The 19,705-nt window shown below is 39.3% G+C and overlaps 1 protein-coding gene across 1 annotated transcript; it reads left to right on the forward strand.

Annotated features, from left to right (window-relative positions):
* The first annotated feature begins 17,838 nt into the window (after positions 1–17,838).
* LOC121973673 (probable calcium-binding protein CML21) lies at positions 17,839–19,257 on the forward strand. Its single transcript, XM_042525089.1, has 5 exons — positions 17,839–17,985; positions 18,190–18,411; positions 18,486–18,688; positions 18,764–18,938; positions 19,030–19,257. Exons 1-5 carry the CDS (start codon positions 17,970–17,972, stop codon positions 19,158–19,160), a joined length of 747 nt encoding a protein of 248 aa, XP_042381023.1. The 5' UTR covers positions 17,839–17,969; the 3' UTR covers positions 19,161–19,257.
* Positions 19,258–19,705: the final 448 nt, after the last annotated feature.

Below are 19,705 nucleotides of genomic sequence, written 5' to 3' on the forward strand. Positions count from 1 at the left end.
TTCGGAGCTCGTACGGACGAGTTAACGGGGGTAAAAACGGAGCCCGGGAGAGCCAATTTAGGCTACCCATTTAAGCGAGGAAAAGATTTAGTTATTTATTTATTTTCTTTTCCTTTTCTTTTTCTTATTTATTTTCTTCTCCTCCCCGTGCCCTCACCGAGCCTCACACGCGCGATCGCCCGTTCCTTTTTCCCGTCGCGCCGAGCCTCCTTCTTCCCGAGCCCTCACGTGGCCGACCCCCTTTTCCCTCTTCATTGTGCCGCCGCCGACGCCCTTACTATCGTCTCCTAACCTCATCTCCACCGGCACCGACGGATGAAAAACTACCCGAGCCCTAATCTCCGACGCCGCCTTCCTTTTTCCTCTTTACTGCCCGACGTCGCCGTGTGTTCCCCCTGATCCACTGTCGCCGGTCAACCATTGGTCCTACCGTCTCCTCCTCACAGAGATGTAGTTTCACCGACTCCTCTGCTCAAGACGGCCACATTGGGTTGTCCTCGGCCAAGATCAGGGAAGCACGTCGTGCCCTAACAGAAGCCCACCGCCACGACCCGATCACCGACGGCCAACATCTCTGATGCTTGCTCGCAGCCTTCTGTGCCCTAGCCCTAGAACCGATTTCCCCTCCTCATCACCAGATTTGGAACAAGGAGGTCCAACGACGCTTTCTCACCGGATCTAGGAGTATTCAAGATCATCCTCCGGCAGAGATGGAAAAGAAGCAGTGCCTTCGACAGTAACCAATCGTAAGGTAATCTAATAGATGAATATGGATCGGGATATCTGGATCACGGGTCAAGCAAAGGTAAGACTCCTTTTAGTAAGGAGGTTGTTGTGCCATAATTGGGATGATTTCAGATATTGGGATTTATGGTGGAATTAGATCTAATGTTAAGATGTTACTGTGATGATTGTAATGTAGGATACTTGGTTTGGACATTCACAACAACAACTTTCTCTGGCTATGAGATTGCAATGGAGTGCATTGATTTGGGTAAGTTGTTGTTGATTTATACATGAATGTAGATTCAAATTGGAAAGGTGTAGTTGTTAACTAGATGCTGTGGAATAGTTAAACTTAATTGAGCTACTCATTGGGTTGTGGAATGATAAGAGGTTATGGATTGAGTTAAACCTAACAGGATTAATGAGATTGGTTAACTACCAGATTTGGGGTTGATAATTGAAATAGAATTAATATATAGATTCGGATTCAGATTGGAATAAGTTAGCTATTTGGTTTATGATGAATTTAGCTAACTAGTTCTTACTTGACTAGTGATATCATACCATATGTGATCGCAGGATTTTGTTTTGGAACGAGCGTCTCAACGTAGGATTTCTGGACAGGATCTACAGTTAAAGGCGGGTACCTCTTGACTTATCTTTTATGATATTGTCAATTTGATATGCATAGTATTTTATAGCTACAAGCAATAATCATGTTTGCCTTTGGTATGTCACTGTTTGTTACCCATAGCATGTTCTGTTGGGTGTTTGCTATGTATCCATGTTTACGTTTCGTGATTATTGCCATGAGTACCTTAGTTCCTAGAGTAAGTGATATACCATTTCTTACTGAGGTTAGGACTAGGTTCTGGATTTTATTTTCTGGCATGTGAATCTAGATTATCTAATACCTATGTTTTTTCTATCATATATGATCTGTGTATCTAGACTTTTTGCTTTGGTCCATGTATATTGTTGGTATATATTTTATGGAGGTGGATATGTTCAGGACCTAGGTTGTTATACCATAGATGACCTGTATACCCTAGATCTGTGGATTTGACTTACTTGTACTAGGGTACACATTTTTATATATATATGTGGATTTAGTTCAGGATATTGTCATGCTTAGTTTCATGCACCATTCGTATGATTGCATGCTGCGTGATAGGCTGCTCCATTATTGTAGAGCATATCGCCAGTTTCATCACTGTTCGGTGCTCCGTTGGTCCGCTCATGGGTAGCGTGACGCAGCGTGGTAGCACGTCAGTTTTGCTCTGTTCGGTGCTCCGTTGGTCCGCTCATGGGTAGTGTGACGCGGCGTGGTAGCACGTCAGGGATCCCTCCCCGTCATCGTGTACCGGGAGATGAGAGTATTGCGCTCCCCCATTTATGATTTGGGGTAGGAGTATGTGTGTACTCCGACAGCATCCCGTCCACTCGGTCACTCATCAGGGGTAGTGATGTCAGAGTGCACGGTTGTCACAGCCCTACCCACTCAGTCTCGCAATTTGTGTGTGAGATGACTGACTGGCGTCAAGGGTGACCATGACTGTTGGGACCGAAAAGTAGCTAGAGGGGGGGTGAATAGCTCGTCGCGTGATAGATGCTCATCGTTGCTTGTTTCTTCGAAGATGTGCAGCGGAAAATACAGAAACAAATCACACAACGCTAACACGGTTGGTTTACTTGGTATCCACCTCACAAGAGGTGACTAGTCCAAGGATCCACACCTACACACACACCCTCCACTAATAAAACTCTCCTTTATGGTAACTACCAAGGGCGGAGAAGCCCTACAATACTCAATACAAGAAGAAAGGGAAAGGTAATGAAATACAAGCTCACAAGCTTACAATGAGTGCAAAAACCCTAACCCTAGTTTCTTCTCCTTGCTTTGATCCGCCTCTTGACTTGGAAAAACCTCCAAGAACCTTCAAGAACTGGCGATCTCGAGCTTGAGAAGAGTTGTGGAGGAGCTGGTGAAGCTCTGAAATGAATTGATAAAGATATCCTGAAGGAGACGCCCGCATGCAGCTCAAATACGACGCAACGGTCAGATCCCGATCGATTCGAAAACTCCCAATCGATCGGGGAGGCTTTGGATCGATTCACGGATCGATCCAGAGCGCCTCTGTGCTCTGGAAAAATGCCTGGATCGATCCACGGATCGATCCAGCGCTTATCGTGCGAAGCAGCAGCGTCCCAATCGATCGGCTGATCGATTGGGACCTCTGGATCGATCCACTGATCGATTCAGAGGCTCTCTGTTCGCTAGGAAAGGCCTGAATCGATCCACTGATCGATCCAGCTCTTGGTTTTTGCTCAAAACTAAGTCCCAAGCCTCTCAAACCAACATCCGGTCAACCTTGACCTATTGGCCCATCATACCTAGCATCTGGTCACTCCCTTGACCTGCCAGAACTTCCCAACACCAGATATCCGATCATCCTTGATCCATCTGGATTTTCCCTTGCCTGGCTTCACTCACCAGGGCTTTCACCTAGCTTCACTCACTAGGACTTTCACTTGACTTCACTCACCAGGATTTCCATCTGCCTAGCTTCACTCACTAGGACTTTCACCTGGCTTCACTCACCAGGGTTTCCTTCCAGTCAGGTATACCTACTTGACTCTTCTTCATTCACACTGATCAGTCCCTGATCAGAATCTACCCATATGAACAACTGCACCTGCATTGTCCATGTGTCTACATGTATTGTCAAACATCGAAACTATGACCAAGACTCAAGTTTGGTCAAACCAGTCAACCTTGACCTAAGGGATATTGCACCAACAATCTCCCCCTTTTTGATGTTTGACATTACCTTTAAGTTTGGACCATTCTGAGTTAAGCTAATCCCATAGCCTTAACTCCATTCATGCCAAAGTATGAATGTTGGTTTCCTTCATTCTCCCTATGACCTCCCCCATAGGTAATGAAGGCCTAACTTAAACCACACATTCTCCCCCTATTGGCACACATCAACCCATCTTTGAGCACACATCAACCCGTGCCTCAATTTTGGGCACACTTCAACAAATGCCCCATTGTTGAAAACTCTCCCCCTGAAGAGTTGCTCATCATTGTTCACAACTTCACTCGTTGTGACCAACACGATAATGAAGGACACATTCCCTTCATTTTCAAATAATGCTCGCTCTGGAGCATTAACATAGTCTAATGACCCAAATGAAGGTCCCATACCCTTCATTTATCCTTAACCCTACATTCTTCCTCAATGTAGGCAAATGCCCATCCTTGAGCATTATCCACTTAACGGAAGGTTAACCACCTTCCAAGGTTCATGAAAAATAATTTTCATGCCTTTAAAGAGTCCCTCCCCCTAAAGACATGGTGGTAACTTCTGTCATTGCACCAACAATGACTTGGAATCCCTAATCCTTTAAGAAACCCAAATTTAGAAGCTTTGAGGTTCAAATATTCAAAATTTGAAACAAACCTCACCCTAGACTTCAATATAGGCTTCCTTAACCAATCCATCCTTGTTTTCAACACGAAAACATCCTTTTTATGTATACAAATATATTTTGAGGGGTTTGGAATGGTTACGTAGACTAAAACAGGTTCAAAATGCTGAAATCAGGCCTTCCCAGCCAAAATCAGCACCTTGGATCGATTGGAGTTGGGTTCCAATCGATTGAACCTTGCTGAATCGATCCACTGATCGATTCAGGCCTTGTGGATCGATCGGCTGATCGATCCAGCAAGCTTCTGTTCGCGAGAAGCTTGCTCCCAATCGATCCACTGATCGATTGAGACCCTCAATCGATCGGTGGATCGATTGAGGTCTGATAGTTGCTGAGAAATGATTTCAGTCACCTTCAGAGGCCCCTAGAAAATTCTACAAAAATTCAAAAATCATGAAATTTCGTGTAGACATTGTTTAGGGTATACTTTATCATGGAAAAATAGTTTTCTATGAAAATACATCATATTTTCAAAGATTGACACAAGCTTGAAAACTTGCTAAAACTTTAGCGTATTCTTCAAGTTTGTGTCTAACTATTCAATGGTGATTACTATCAAAAGATAGCCTTCACCAAGGTTTTCCAAAAGCATTTTTAAAACTTCTTTCAAAACCAATATCCCACCATTTTCCTTGGGCTAAATGCACATGTCTTGTACATTAGCTTTCCCAATGATTGGAAAACACATAACTATGTGTTTTGATGACTCTAAAACTCAAAAGAATGTACTAAATCAGCATCTTGAGTTTTATTCATCTTCCTAACATCTCACTTGTATCTAATGTACACTAAAACACATACAAGTCACCTTATAGTCCTTGTGAGATGTGAGATTTTGATTTTGCCCTATTCTAGGGATCATGCATATCTATCTAGGCATTTTAGAGATATTAGACATCCACCTAGGATGTCACTTGTTAATAAGTGTTGTTAAATGTCATTTGTCCTTAATTACAAGGAATTAAACTTAATGCATGATTATGTTATGGCATACATCAAAAGGAAATAATTTTTTTCAAAAGAAAATGTCCTATAACTACATGATGTATGAATGTCATGACATGGTATTTTTGGATTTTTCATAATAAAACATGAATGCAAATATAGACATGATGTCATGGCATATGATGGGCAAACAATCATGGCAAGGTTTAGCATAAACAAAATATACCTAGATTTCCTATCTAAGTATCCTTAACCACTTAGCTATTTCCACTTGTTTTAACTTAAAACGTTAAACCTAGATTGCCCTAAATGCTTCAAAGAAGTGCCAAAACCTAAATTGACATTTCTATTTCTCTTGATTTGTTTATGCCACTTAAAAATTAAGCATATCCTCAAATGTTGGCATATTCCATTTTTCCTCAAGAGTAAACACGTAAATCAAGGCCCGGATTGCCTTAAATTTCTAAGAGAATACCAAAATCCCAACTTGGTATTTCTCTAGGTTTTCTCAATTTATGCCATTAAAGATAAAATCAATTTTTCCCCCATTAGCCACATTTTACTCTTTCAAAGAGTAAATAATAATTCCATTTCATTTTCAAAGGTTAACAAAAACCTTGAAAATGCTCCTTGAGTGTCAATTTCTTCAAAGTTAGGTTAACTACCCTTCTTCTTAGAGTTGACACTCTCTAACCCATCTATGGGGTAGAGAAAATGCTCCTAGGAACCCAACACCTATTGGTGCTCCTTGGATGCTCTAGGTATTCACTAGGGATAACTTCCCTAGATACCTTCCTAGTGACCTTGTTTGGCTTCTTAGAAGCCTTGGTCACTTTTTCTAGATCAACCCTAGGGATTGCTTCCCTTGTGACCTTGTTAGTGACTTTCTTAGACTTCTTAGAAGTGTTAGTCACATTTATTGCAAAAATACTCTTAGGAATAACCTTTCTAGTATTTTTGACTTGACCACTAGACCTAGGGTTTGTTCCATAACTATATGGAACCCTATGGTAAGAGGGCACATCCTTCTTCGCCTTGGGTTTGTATCCCAAACCTCTATGACCATTAGATATCCTTTGTGCTCTTAGACCTAGGCTATGCTCATTTTGCCCTTTTAGGATATTTTTCATCCTTTTTAGGGTCTTTTCCAGTTTATCAAGCCTTGACCTCAAGACTTGATTTTCTATCATTAAATCCTTAGATTTTGATTTTTCATTACACCCATGAGCATTTTTGTTTCTAGACTTATAACTATGGTTCTTAGTGTGATTGCCTAGATTTTTATCTATCTTCTTAATCCTAGGTGTAGTAGTCTTAGCATGATAAGCTACATGATTTTCTTTAATTTTATCATGCCTTCTATTTTCATGGTAAATAGCATTAAAATGATATAAACTTGAATTAGCATGTTTTTTACCATTATGCAAGGGAATAGGCTCAATGAAAGTTACCTTTCTTTTCACCTTAGAGACTCCCCCTTGAATTGAGCTTCCTCCTTGAGCCTTGACCATCTTCTTCCCCTTGGGGCATTGACTTCGGTAATGCCCCTTTTGATTGCAAGAGAAGCATATAATATGCTCCTTGCTCTTCTTTGTATTGGGAATGGTCTCCTTGGGCTTCACCTTGCCCTTTTGTGCCACTTGGCCCTTCTTCTTGACCAATTCATTTACTTTTGTAATGCCCATGTTCCCTACATTCAAAGCATATGATATGATTTTTATTATTAATTGAAATGTTTATACCTTTGCTTGTAGGGGTGGCATCTTCTCCTTTTGATCCGGAGGTAGAAGCTTCCTCTTGATCCGAAGATATTCCTCCATTCGAATTTGCTTGACTTGCGGAGGTGGAAGCTTCTTCATCCTCATCTTCTCTTGACCCGGATGTGGAGGATTCTTCTTGCTCTTACTCCGGTGTCAATGAAGATTGCTCCCCCTCAATCCTAGAGGTGGAGGCTTCACCTTCTTCTTCATCCTCTTGTACATGAAACAAGGAATATGCTCCTTCCTTGCTCTTTTGATTACACTCCTTTGAGGATGAAGCTTCTTGGACTTCCTCTTCTTCGGAAGTTGAGCATCTCTCAACTTCGGAGTCCTCCTCTTGGTCTTGCTCCAAAGAGTCACCCTCTCTGGATTCTTCTTGCTCTTGTACAGTGGAGGGGATCTCTTTATGAAGCTTGGCCAATTTACTCCATAATTCCTTTGCATCTTCAAATTCTCCAATTTTGCAAAGGATGGTGCTTGGCAATAAATTGACCAAAAGCTTGGTCACTTTGTCATTTGCCTCGCACCTTTTGACTTTCTCTTGGCTCCACTTGCTCCTCTTGAGAACTTTGCCCTTTGAGTTTGTTGGAGCTTTGAAGCCTTCCATTAGAGTAAACCATTGATCTATCTCCATCATAAGAAAATTTTCGATTCTTGATTTCCAAGAATCAAAGCTTGTGGATGTGTACGGTGGAGCCACCCTTGTGTCAAATCCAAGTCCATCTTGAAATTGCATCTTGAAGTTGAGCTTCTTGAATTCTTTGACTTTGATGAATTTGCTCCAACTTCTTCACCCTCTAGCTTTGCTTGTTTTGTTTGCCCCTTCCGGCGATGATTCCGGTGAAGAGCGGCCTCGCTCTGATACCACTTGTTGGGACCGAAAAGTAGCTAGAGGGGGGGTGAATAGCTCGTCGCATGCTAGATGCTCGTCATTGCTTGTTTCTTCGAAGATGTGCAGCGGAAAATACAGAAACAAATCACACAACGCTAACACGGTTGGTTTACTTGGTATCCACCTCACAAGAGGTGACTAGTCCAAGGATCCACACCTACACACACACCCTCCACTAATAAAACTCTCCTTTATGGTAACTACCAAGGGCGGAGAAGCCCTACAATACTCAATACAAGAAGAAAGGGAAAGGTAATGAAATACAAGCTCACAAGCTTACAATGAGTGCAAAAACCCTAACCCTAGTTTCTTCTCCTTGCTTTGATCCGCCTCTTGACTTGGAAGAACCTCCAAGAACCTTCAAGAACTGGCGATCTCAAGCTTGAGAAGAGCTGTGGAGGAGCTGGTGAAGCTCTGAAATGAATCGATAAAGATATCCTGAAGGACACGCCTGCCTGCAGCTCAAATACGACGCAACGGTCAGATCCCGATCGATTCGAAAACTCCCAATCGATCGGGGAGGCTTTGGATCGATTCACGGATCGATCCAGAGCGCCTCTGTGCTCTGGAAAAATGCCTGGATCGATCCACGGATCGATCCAGCGCTTATCGTACGAAATAGCAGCGTCTCAATCGATCGACTGATCGATTGGGACCTCTGGATCGATCCACTGATCGATTCAGAGGCTCTCTGTTCGCTAGGAAAGGCCTGAATCGATCCACTGATCGATCCAGCTCTTGGTTTTTGTCCAAAACCAAGTCCCAAGCCTCTCAAACCAACATCCGGTCAACCTTGACCTGTTGGTCCATCATACCTAACATCTGGTCACTCCCTTGACCTGCCAGAACTTCCCAACACCAGATATCCGATCATCCTTGATCCATCTGGATTTTCCCTTGCCTGGCTTCACTCACCAGGGCTTTCACCTAGCTTCACTCACTAGGACTTTCACCTGGCTTCACTCACCAGGATTTCCATCTGCCTAGCTTCACTCACTAGGACTTTCACCTGGCTTCACTCACCAGGGTTTCCTTCCAGTCAGGTATACCTACTTGACTCTTCTTCATTCACACTGATCAGTCCCTGATCAGAATCTACCCATATGAACAACTGCACCTGCATTGTCCATGTGTCTACATGTATTGTCAAACATCGAAACTATGACCAAGACTCAAGCTTTGTCAAACCAGTCAACCTTGACCTAAGGGATATTGCACCAACAATGACATTGGCACCATATGCATTTATTGCATTTATTTGCTTGTGTTTGCTGCACTTATATGCTACATTTTGGTGGATGCATTTATTTGACATGCATATAGGAGGCATAGTGTGTATCTGGTTTGACGACCCTTTTGTCTGGATAGGAGTTCCTGGTGAGTACAGCTTCCTCAATTACCTTTCAATTTTGCATATTTCCTAAATATGATTAGGGAATTGGATTCCATGTTTATTGCTGTTAGATATATCTTACTAGACATGTCTATTGGTATTCGCTGAGTTGTTGAACTTACCCCCGTGGACACTATATTTTTCAGGTACCAGGTTGTTTATGGTGTCGCTTGGAGTATCCTGTCTGTTGGTCCCCACGTCACATCAGAAGACTTATCGGTTTCACTTATGTTTTGTTTGTTTATGTATCAGTTTGTTTAGCTCTGTACTCCGGTTTTGTTTTTGGAGTGTTGATGTTGTTATGTGGTATTTTGTATTGGTTGTTGGTTGTGTAAGCCTAGCCGGCTAGCAGTTTTTGTGTTTTGGTTTGTATTTAGTTTCTGTCATTTTCCGTTGTGTTGGTTTTGTTCTAGCCGAGTGGGCTGATGATATATATAACTGTGTGGTTGTGTATATATTTCAGCCGCATGTGGCTGATGTATATTGTGGATGTAGAAAGTTTCAGATTGTCCGCCGTACATGGGAGGTGTTGCCGAAATTTCTTCGGACAGGGACTTTCCCGGGGCGTGACACTTCAATAGATTGGGCCTTTGGCTGGGGTGAGTTTATCCGAGCAGCATTAAATATGATGATAATAATAATAATGATGAAGCATTTTGTCATATCATGGGTGAAGCCAATCTAGGCTCAATGTGGCCAGTTGCCTATAAAAAATAATTAAAAAAATAATACATGAAATAAAAAAAAAGGAATAAAAACATAGAGCTTAGAGAAAAGAGTATGTAACAAATCTTTAAGGTTAAACGCAGTCTACTAAAACTCGCTCTATTCATAAAGATATTTATCAAGAGCCATAGCTAGATATAATCATATTGAAACTGATTTTTTACTGATTTATAGTGTACCCTTCATTTTGAGCCATTTAGAATTATAGATAGACAACTAAAGAAAGGTATCAAAACTTGGTCTTGGATTAGCAAAGTTTGAGAAGAAGAATAAGAAACTTCGAGGAACTCAAGTAGTGTTATACCAACTTCGAGTTAAAAACTGAACAAAAAATCGTTATTTGAAAGGGTAAGTTCTATCAATTCAAATTGAGTATGAAAAACTAAAATTCGAAAAGAAAATAAAACAATTCCCCCTGGCTTGATCGGTGGTTACCCAATTCAGAGCAGAATCTGCTCTAATACCACTTGTTGAATCAATACACACGTGAGAGGGGGTGAATCTTGTGGTTTTCAAAACCTTATTTTATTATTTAAATAAAAAGACACAAGTACATGTAGTGGAAAATAGAGAAATCAAATGATAAGTAAGAAAACCACAACAGACATGATAGGTTTATTTAGTTTGGAGCCTTCAGCGACTCATACTCCAAGACCCAAGTCCCGCGGACCTATCGATGGGCAATCCACTAAAATACCTTTTTTGATACCTTCTTAAAAGGGAATTGAGTACACGAAAAGAGGGAACAAGTGCAACACCCTGCACTTGTCCTTTTGCAAGTAGTAAAATGTACAAATTACAAATCGTTACCCAACTCCTTGAAAGATTGTCAGTAGGGCTGTAAACGAGCCAAGCTGAGCCGAGATTTGGGGTGTTCAAGCTTGTTTGATAAGATAACCGAGCCGAGCCGAGCTTAAAATGAACCAAACTTTTGAAATGAGTGTTCAAGCTTGACTTGGTTTATTTTTTATGAGATTAAGCTTGTTTGAAGCTTGGCTTAAGCTTGGTTCGTTTAGATGTTATCAAGCTCTCTATTCAAGCTTGGCTTGAGCTTGGTTCGAGTTTGGCTTGAGCTTGGTTCGTTTAGATGTTATCAAACTCTCAATTCAAGCTTGTTTGATTGTTTGAAACTTTTAATTATTTGATTGGTTATTAAGATTGATAATTTAAATTTATTTATTTATTTTATTTTATTTTATTTTATTATTTATCATATTGAAAAAAGTTTTATTAATAAATATGATTCGTGAATATTGTTCACGAACATTGTTCATGAATATTGTTCACGAACGTTGTTCACGAACGTTAACGAGCTGAACACATATGTGTTCAAGCTTGTTTGTTTAGCTTAATGAGTTGTTCAAGCTTGATTGTTTAATTAATCTTATGTATATTGAACGAACATAAACAAGCTCTTACCAAGCCGAACACCAAACTTGTTCACGAACGCTTGGTTCATTTACAACAATAATTGTCAGCTTAGGCTCAGTGTTGGTCGGCTCGTTGGCAGCAGTTAGGCACAACAACGTTGTAGCAGTGTCACAACAAGAAATCGGAGTAGTCGAGATCTCAAATGGATGCACAGAAGCTTGTATAGATGTTGTTGAATGAAGCTTGGTCGAGACTACCTTAAATAGGACATGGAAAGCGCCTTCTATAGGTGTTGAAGGCACCTCCAATGAGAGAAATTTTATCCCGACTTTGCTGTACCTTATCTGCGCCGAGATCCAAATTAAATTGTATCCCTTGGAAGGAGCCTTCAAGTCATTGAATGTGCCTTCCATGAATAGTGCGAAGGAGCCTTCCAATGCTTGAAGGTGCCTTCGGGTGCTGTTCATCCGAAGGCTTTTTGCTCCTTTTGCCCTGTAAGTTGTGTTAGTCCAAAATAAAAACATCTAACCTGAAAACAAAATTAGCACGGTGAAAATAATAAATAGTAATTAACTTCTATCCTCCTAAGACCAGGAACTAGTCAAGGTCTCAAATTAGGATCCAAAATAGACGTAACCTGAACTGACGCCTACTGTCCCTCAACTGGGATGCATCCTCACAAAGTCACTCTCCTCCAGTGACTTACCTTAACTTACCGTCTTGCAATCGGTTGACTAGTCTTTTGACCCACTAGATCTTCATGCAGTTGTCCAATCTGTAGACCCAACTGGACTTATACTGGTTATCCAATCTCACAGACTCAACTGGACTTCTTGCCAGATATCCGATCGATCCATTGATGTATCTGTACTTCTTGCCAAATATCCGGTCGGTCCATTGACCTATCTAGACTTCGCACCAGTTATCTGGTCTTGCGGACCTAACTGGATTTCAGCCTGGTGTCTGATCCTTTGGACTCGTCAATTCCTGCACACTGGTAAATCAATTAGATCACAAAACACCTAACTTTACTCACTTTTCATTCATCAAAACCTAAGTTAGACCGTTAGTGCAAACTGCACCAACAAGTCGGTTGAACATAAAGGTTTCAATGATTCACCTTTGAACTAAATAACCAGCATGCCTGGTCACTCAATAGCCGATCGAGTTTAAGGACGGTTGCCCTTACAGGACAGCCAGAATAATTGACCTACCTCATATTTGACCATCCATAGACCTAGTCAAAGGGAGGGTCAAACTCATTACTCTGTAGGAGCCTCTCTATATATGCCCGATCGATTTGATCACCGATCAACCCTATGAGTATCTGTTCAATAGTAGAACTAACCAGGTTTATATGACTTCATACCCATCTCTTTTATATATAAGTGAGATAGTTTTATGAATCTGGCCAGACGGTCGAGTACACTTTACCTACAAGTTATTATACTCCTGGCAAGACAAAAGACACTTTGGATCAGAATATTGACCGAACCTCTCAGAACACAGCATTTCTCTAGAAGCTCGTTATACGCTCGGCCGGATAAAATACTGACCGGGCTTAAGGCGCTTACCTTCATATTGCGGATCAGACGGATTTTTAGCACGCACAAGTTGTTATATTGTTTCTCAAACAAACTCTCAATGTGTACAGGGGCATCATATTATTTCTCAAGCGGATTCTTAGCATAACCAAAGCATTATATTATTTTCCGAACGAACATCTTAAAACTGCACAGAATATAACCGAGCGGCTTAATGCTAAGACAGATATAATGGTGATCGACCTTACTGGTTTGCTAAGATACCACAATATAATACACAATAGAGCAGATTATATAGAATATAACCGACCAGCTCAATAGAGACAACCGGTCTTAAGGACCGACCAAGAAATACTCAGCAAACAACATCCTAACAATTTGTTAGAATAACAACTATGTGTCAGAGAATATTCTTCTGGAAACTTCTTTGGGGATCATCGTGTCTCCCATCAGCAAACAATTTATAACAGTATATTCCTTTATCAATCTCAGTAATAACAGAAGCTATAAACAAAAAAAAACGTAGACATGTGGGTAAAGGGAAGATTTCTTAGATAATTATTATACATCACCTAATAAACTCTGACACACATTGTCACTTCACAATTGCGGAGGTTCGGAGAGGTGGTATATAAAGAGGAGATCCTCTCTGTGGCGGAGGTACATTCTCTTAATATTTGCAACTTTACTCTCGTGTGTACGTTCTTACTGTTCTTTATTCACCCGTCCGGACGGGCACTAACTTGAGCGTCGGAGGACCTTCGCCAGGGACTCCCCTAGGTTTCTGGGCATTGACGTTTGATTGACTTGTCTCTGTGTGTGTAGGAGCAGAAGGAAGCTTTTCCATAGAGTAAAAGGTCTTTTACCAGTCAACCACCAATCCACCGTGCCCAATATATTATCTCTGTAGTTTTCAGACAGAATCAGTAAGCAAAGGTTGGTTTTTCTTCGATTTTATCTAGATTCGAACCCTTACTCTATAGTAACAACTCTATCTCATACTAATCAACTCAATTCTATCCCGTGATAACATTCCTCTCTTAATAATAATGTTTTATTTTGCATTGCCGGTCCATTCATCATTAAAGCAGCAGCTGACAATAACTTAAGTGTTGTTTCTTCATATGATAAACATAATTTGATGGATGACATGCTGTGGGTTAAATCTTGTACTAATGTGGTAAAAAAGTTATTCGTTCACTCTCAGTATTTTTGTTAATTCGTCTCTAAATTAATACAAAGGAAGTAAATCATAGATGACTATTAATTATTAGTACAAATGATCAAGATATGAAAAAAGATATATTCGAACATTCCAAATTTCAATGATAAAATTCAAATATGGTACTAACGCCCCCTCACAATGTTTCTTTTGATCGATCTATTCTGAAATTATTAGTGTCGCTCTTCCCGAAAGGCCCTTTCACTATGGCCACCGCTACTAAGTGAATGGCTGAAATAGCTGACTGTCTGAATAATGAATGCTCGAATGATTGAACGGTCAAATAACTGAATTTCTTAAGTAGCTGGTCAAATGGCTGAATGACTGGATGGCTGAATGATTAAATTATGGATGGTCGAATGGCCAAGTGATTAAAGGGTTAAACATAATCCAATGGCTAAATTGTCAAATGGCTGAGCGGCTGAACGGTCAATTCAATCCAATGACTAAATTACAAAATGGCCGAAGGGCCGAGTGGTTGAAGGGCCGACCTAGCAAGGGCGAAGGACGAAGGGCCACTACAGTTTCACAAATTCGGGCCGCCTTCAGATAGAAATAACAGTTGAATTTATTGATATAATGATGAAAATATGCATGGCTAGTGATGGGAGTTTGGATTGAGGACAGATTTTCTGGTTCGTAATTTACGGATCAGGAGATGACTCATTATTGTAGATCTTTGATTTGGATGGACCTTACCAATTTAAAGATGGGCTCCATCTAAATCAATGGTTCTCATACAGTGAACCATTCCCTGATCCGTAAATTAAGGACCAAAAGATCCGGCCCGATTTGGATTGCTCTCCTCTAGTAATATTATCTGTCAATGCCAATTTGAAAGCGCAGTCGTCATAGTAATTAATATATATATATATATATATATATATATATATATATATATATATTATTTTTAAATTATACTAATAAAATATGCATAGCTAGTAATGGGAGATTTGATTGCCTTCTCTCGTCATGTTATTTGATTTTTAACTTTTCGTGCTTAAAATTATAATTTAACCCTAAAATTTTAAAAGTAAAATTTTATTAAAATAATTAAGAATTTAAAAATAATCAATAAAATATAAACATAAATAAATTACTGTGCAAAATTATGTACGTATTCTTGCATCACTATCTATACGGATAAGATGAGTTAATCTTGCTAGTTACATTTTGATGCCGTTTTGCTTTTCAACTTTTTCATGTTGGTTTTGTTCCACTTGTCCCTTCTCATTTAACTAGCTGTCATCATTAGCAACTTTGTTGCTTTTCTTAATGATGATATGATTTGATGTGCTCTACTCATTTCATAAAAAAAAGTGCTTTCACTTTTCTTAATCCGGGAGCAGTGACCACCTTTGAAGCCATATGAACATGCAATGGTGAGGCTACATTCAAGTCTATCCAAACTGTAGCCCAAGGATTTGAGTGAAAAAAAAAAAAATGGGAGTGCAACCTGGGGCAATCGACGTTAACGTTGATAGCCCACTGTGAGGGATCAGCCCGATCATCGGGATAGACTCCACCATTATAAACATGGAGCCAGTGACCACTAGTTAACGGTGTGCTTCATTATTGTTGATTCTTACAATCCATTATCTCTCTTGACTACCCAATTCAAACAAAGATGATGATGATGGCGATAGCTCAAGTGAGGATCCCTTTGAACTCTCATTGGTCTTCTTGGAGCAACCCTTATGGTTTTTATAGTTTGGTCGGTGGCAGTCGAGCGGCTTTGCCGCTTTCTTTCTCGACATCTTTTGCTCATCTTCCATTATAGCTTTTTGTATCTCTTCTCATAGAAAATTTGACATTGTCCCTTTTCATTTGCTTGGGTCCTTTCTTCTTTCCTCCTCTTTTATCGATGATTTCAAGGTATTCTCCTCAAAATGAGACCTAGAGATCCACGAATGTTAGCCATGGGTCCGGCATTGCCCCCCATCGATAATCAAGTCAGAAAAGAGACAAATGGGACAGTGAGGAACTCAGAAAGGAAAAAAAAAGTGTTTGCTAGTGTTTAGAAAACTATACCTTTACCTACCTATGTGAAGGTTTATATAGACTTAGCTAGAGAGGAACCACACCAACCCGGTGGGGCACGTGGATGACCGCACGCTTGAGGCGTCGTCCATTGACCGATCACACAAGTGAGTCTTCTCTCCTATGGCGATAGTCATTGCTTTGTACTATTGGTCTTGTATGGTTGTTAGTCTAGTGTCACTTTCTCCATAGGACCACTGATTGATACTGACTCTGTGTTAGAGAGGGTGAGAAGTGAACTCTCAGAATAGCTAGCTCAACTAGGTTCCTCTCTAGTAGGCCCATGACTTAGTCATTCGGCCCAGAACTACCAGGGCTTCATCAAATTGGGCCTTCAATATCAAATATGATGATAATAGTGATGATGATGAAGCATTTTGTCATATCATGGGTGGAGATAATGTAGGCTCAATGTGGATAGTTGTCTAGAAAAAATAATAAAAAAAAGAAATAAAAACATAGAGCTTAGAGAAAAGAGTATGTAATGAATCTTTTAGGTCAAACACAGTCTACTAAAACTCGCTCCGTTCATAAAGATATTTATCAAGAGCTATAGCTAGATATAATCATATTGAAATTTATTTTTTACTATTTATAGTGTACCCATTGTAATTCATAAGAAGTGACAAATTTATATATTATCGTGTTGATTTATTTTATGGTATTATTGATATGTAACTTGTATAGGTATGGAGTTTTTCGTTTGTAGCTTATGATACAATCGAACCCATTAAAAATATGGCTGTGGTACTAGAGGTGCTTGCAAGCTTATAAGTTTGACTGAATTTTATCTAAAACCATTAAGAATATGATGTGATGATTTAGCATTTTTGTCATATTAACAAATCCATGTGGATGCTAATGTGACTTAACTATTGGAAATGCAAATAGAAATGGAATGGAAATAGAATCGAATGTGCATGAGAGTTTGGCTCCACATTAATAGTTAAGCGGTATAAAAACTAATTTAGATTGAATTATAATTGTGGATATTGTGAATATGTGCCACTAATAAAAGGGGTGCAAATCTAGGACCTAGATTATATACAATTTATGACTTTGTCATTAGACTTTTATTAGGCTATTTAATACAGCCGAGGGCCAAACTTGATGTTATAGATTTAATAAAATAGTACTGGCACTAGATTTAATAAAATGTACAAACTGACAAATTTTGGCCCAAACTAGACTAATGCCATGTAAAAAACCTTGTTTGCAACTTACTGAATCTGCAAAGTTTAGGGCATCTATAATGGAGGTTAAATTATTGGGTTTAAAAAATAAACCTTCATTTTTAAACCTACTATCATGAGATAATTTGGGTTTTTGGTTTAAATAAAAAAACTTTGCTTCAAAATCAAGAACTAGATTTCACTAAATTTTTATGGGCCCCATTAATAACTAGCTACCATGTTTGACTATATATATCTTTAAATCTACTTTTTAAGTTTACATTTATAATTTTTGATATGGCAGATGATGTAAAAATAAAGTTTACCATTAAGGATGCCCTTAGGTGGATTTCACACCATTATTTTAACTACAACTAAACAAATACTTGATGCATGTTAATTTTAATATGAAATACATACGTTTTGTTAGATTTGATTAGTTCTAAAGATGGTGCTAACTTTTATAAAAAACAAAACCATTACAGATGCCAAAAGATGGCATCTCATCTTTGGTATGAAGCTGAGTGCTTCAAGCACAGGATTGGTATCTGATGCTTATTCATCTTGGACAGCAGTATTCAAGAAGCTCTTTTCTTTCTAATTCATTATCTATCACTTGTCAATCCCTTTGTCACTAAAATATTCTCAAAGACAGGAGATCATAAGAAATCTCTGCAGCTTCCATGAAAGAAACTCCAGGTATCTAAACTTCTCGATTAATGCATCATTTCTGAACACTTGCACTCCTAAGCATCTCATCTCTGTTGCATTGTAGCTTTTGCCATATATGCAATCTTTGTAAACTTCAATAGAAAATGCGGTTTTAATCTTTCGACCTGCAATTCTTGCTTACTCGTTCCTAGTCGTTTCCTTTAGGACTACTTTCTAAATCATCTTCTGCAGAAAAACCATTCTGGGACAAAGTGGGAGATGTTTTCGCAAAACTTTGTTCTCCAATCAGGCATCGAAGGGAAGTAAGGAAAATTAAGAAGAGATTGGTGGAAGCTATCAGACACACTGCTTCTTCAGGCAAAAAAACTTTTAGATCAACCAACAGCATCATTATGAGGTTCCCCCAGTTAAAAGAAGGGTTGCAAGATGCCAAGCATATTTTCGAAAAGTATGGTAAGTTAGGTTTCATGACAGAGACCACTATTTGGGTTTTTGGCAAAGATGTATTTTAAGCCCTTTCGATGCAGATGAAGATTCAAATGGAACGATCGACCATGAGGAGCTAAAGAAGTGCCTGAGAGAGCTAAACTTCAACGTTGACGACAAAGAGATCAATCGTCTTTACCATTATTGTAACATGGATTTACAAAATGGGTTACAATATCATGAGTTCATTGTTCTCCTCTGTCTAGTTTTTCTTCTGGATGCGGCTCCCTCCCGAGCTAATAATGTGCTAAATTTTTTTTTTTCAAAATTTTAACTGCTGATACCATTGTTCACAACTATAATCCTTGTTGTATATCAGACTGCAAAAGATGAATCAAGAGAACTTGAAGGCACATTCAAGTTGCTTGTGGAAGCATTTGTGTTTCTCGACAAAAATGGGGATGGAATGCTTGAAAGGAAAGACTTTGTTGTGGCACTGAATGAAGCACCTTCAAAGGAGAAATCTCCAACACACATTGCTACCAAGAGATTCAGTATGCTCTTGTCTACTTCTGTGTAATTTCTTCAGATTGTTGTTGATTTTTTTTAAGATGTCTGATTATTACTGACGGCATTTGTATGCAGGAGAAATGGACTGGAACAAAGATGGAACTGTGAGCATCAAAGAGTTCCTCTACTCCATGATAAAATGGATCGGTATGGACTCAGATGACGAAGAGAAAGAAGAAACTGTTAGACAAATTGTAATTTGGTAAATTGTGTTTTGGTTTGATATTAAAATGCTAATAATCTAGTGTGTTTCAGATCTCTTTGCAGCCTTCATCTATCAAGAGTTCAGTAAAACTACATCTACTTCTTCTCTTATAGTTTGAAATTATATCGAATATATATTGGAAATTTCTTGTTAATTGGTTCATTGTATATACGTAAATTAGAATCTGAAGAACTGATACAATTCCAGCCTTTTTTGTGCCATTGTGCAGCCTTTGAAAGGAATCTCTCATCTGTCTTTCCTTTCCTTTTGTCTTAAGACCACCGGAACATGGAAAGTTGAAAGTATGATCTTACATACAAGTAGTTCCTCAACCTCAACCTTTACAAAAATTTGTGCGTCATATGTGAATCGAAGAACCATAGAGTTGTTTGTGATCTCCCGAACAAGCAATATTCCTTGAAAAACTCTTATAATTGTGGCAAGGGATAATGATTTACATTATTTAAGCACCCTCTGATTTCTAACCAAGGTTTAACTATACCACTAACTAAGACAAGCATTGATTCAGTCATCCTAGAGGAAACC

The sequence above is a fragment of the Zingiber officinale genome, chromosome 1B (assembly GCF_018446385.1).
Source record: "Zingiber officinale cultivar Zhangliang chromosome 1B, Zo_v1.1, whole genome shotgun sequence".
Classification (NCBI taxonomy): domain Eukaryota; kingdom Viridiplantae; phylum Streptophyta; class Magnoliopsida; order Zingiberales; family Zingiberaceae; genus Zingiber; species Zingiber officinale.

What these genes read in the sequence shown, in the direction of transcription:
- LOC121973673 (XM_042525089.1), top strand. An exon ending in GCATATTTTCGAAAAGTATG is followed by an intron (nt 18,412 to 18,485) that starts GTAAGTTAGGTT and finishes CTTTCGATGCAG; the next exon opens with ATGAAGATTCAAATGGAACG. An exon ending in CTCCCTCCCGAGCTAATAAT is followed by an intron (nt 18,689 to 18,763) that starts GTGCTAAATTTT and finishes GTTGTATATCAG; the next exon opens with ACTGCAAAAGATGAATCAAG.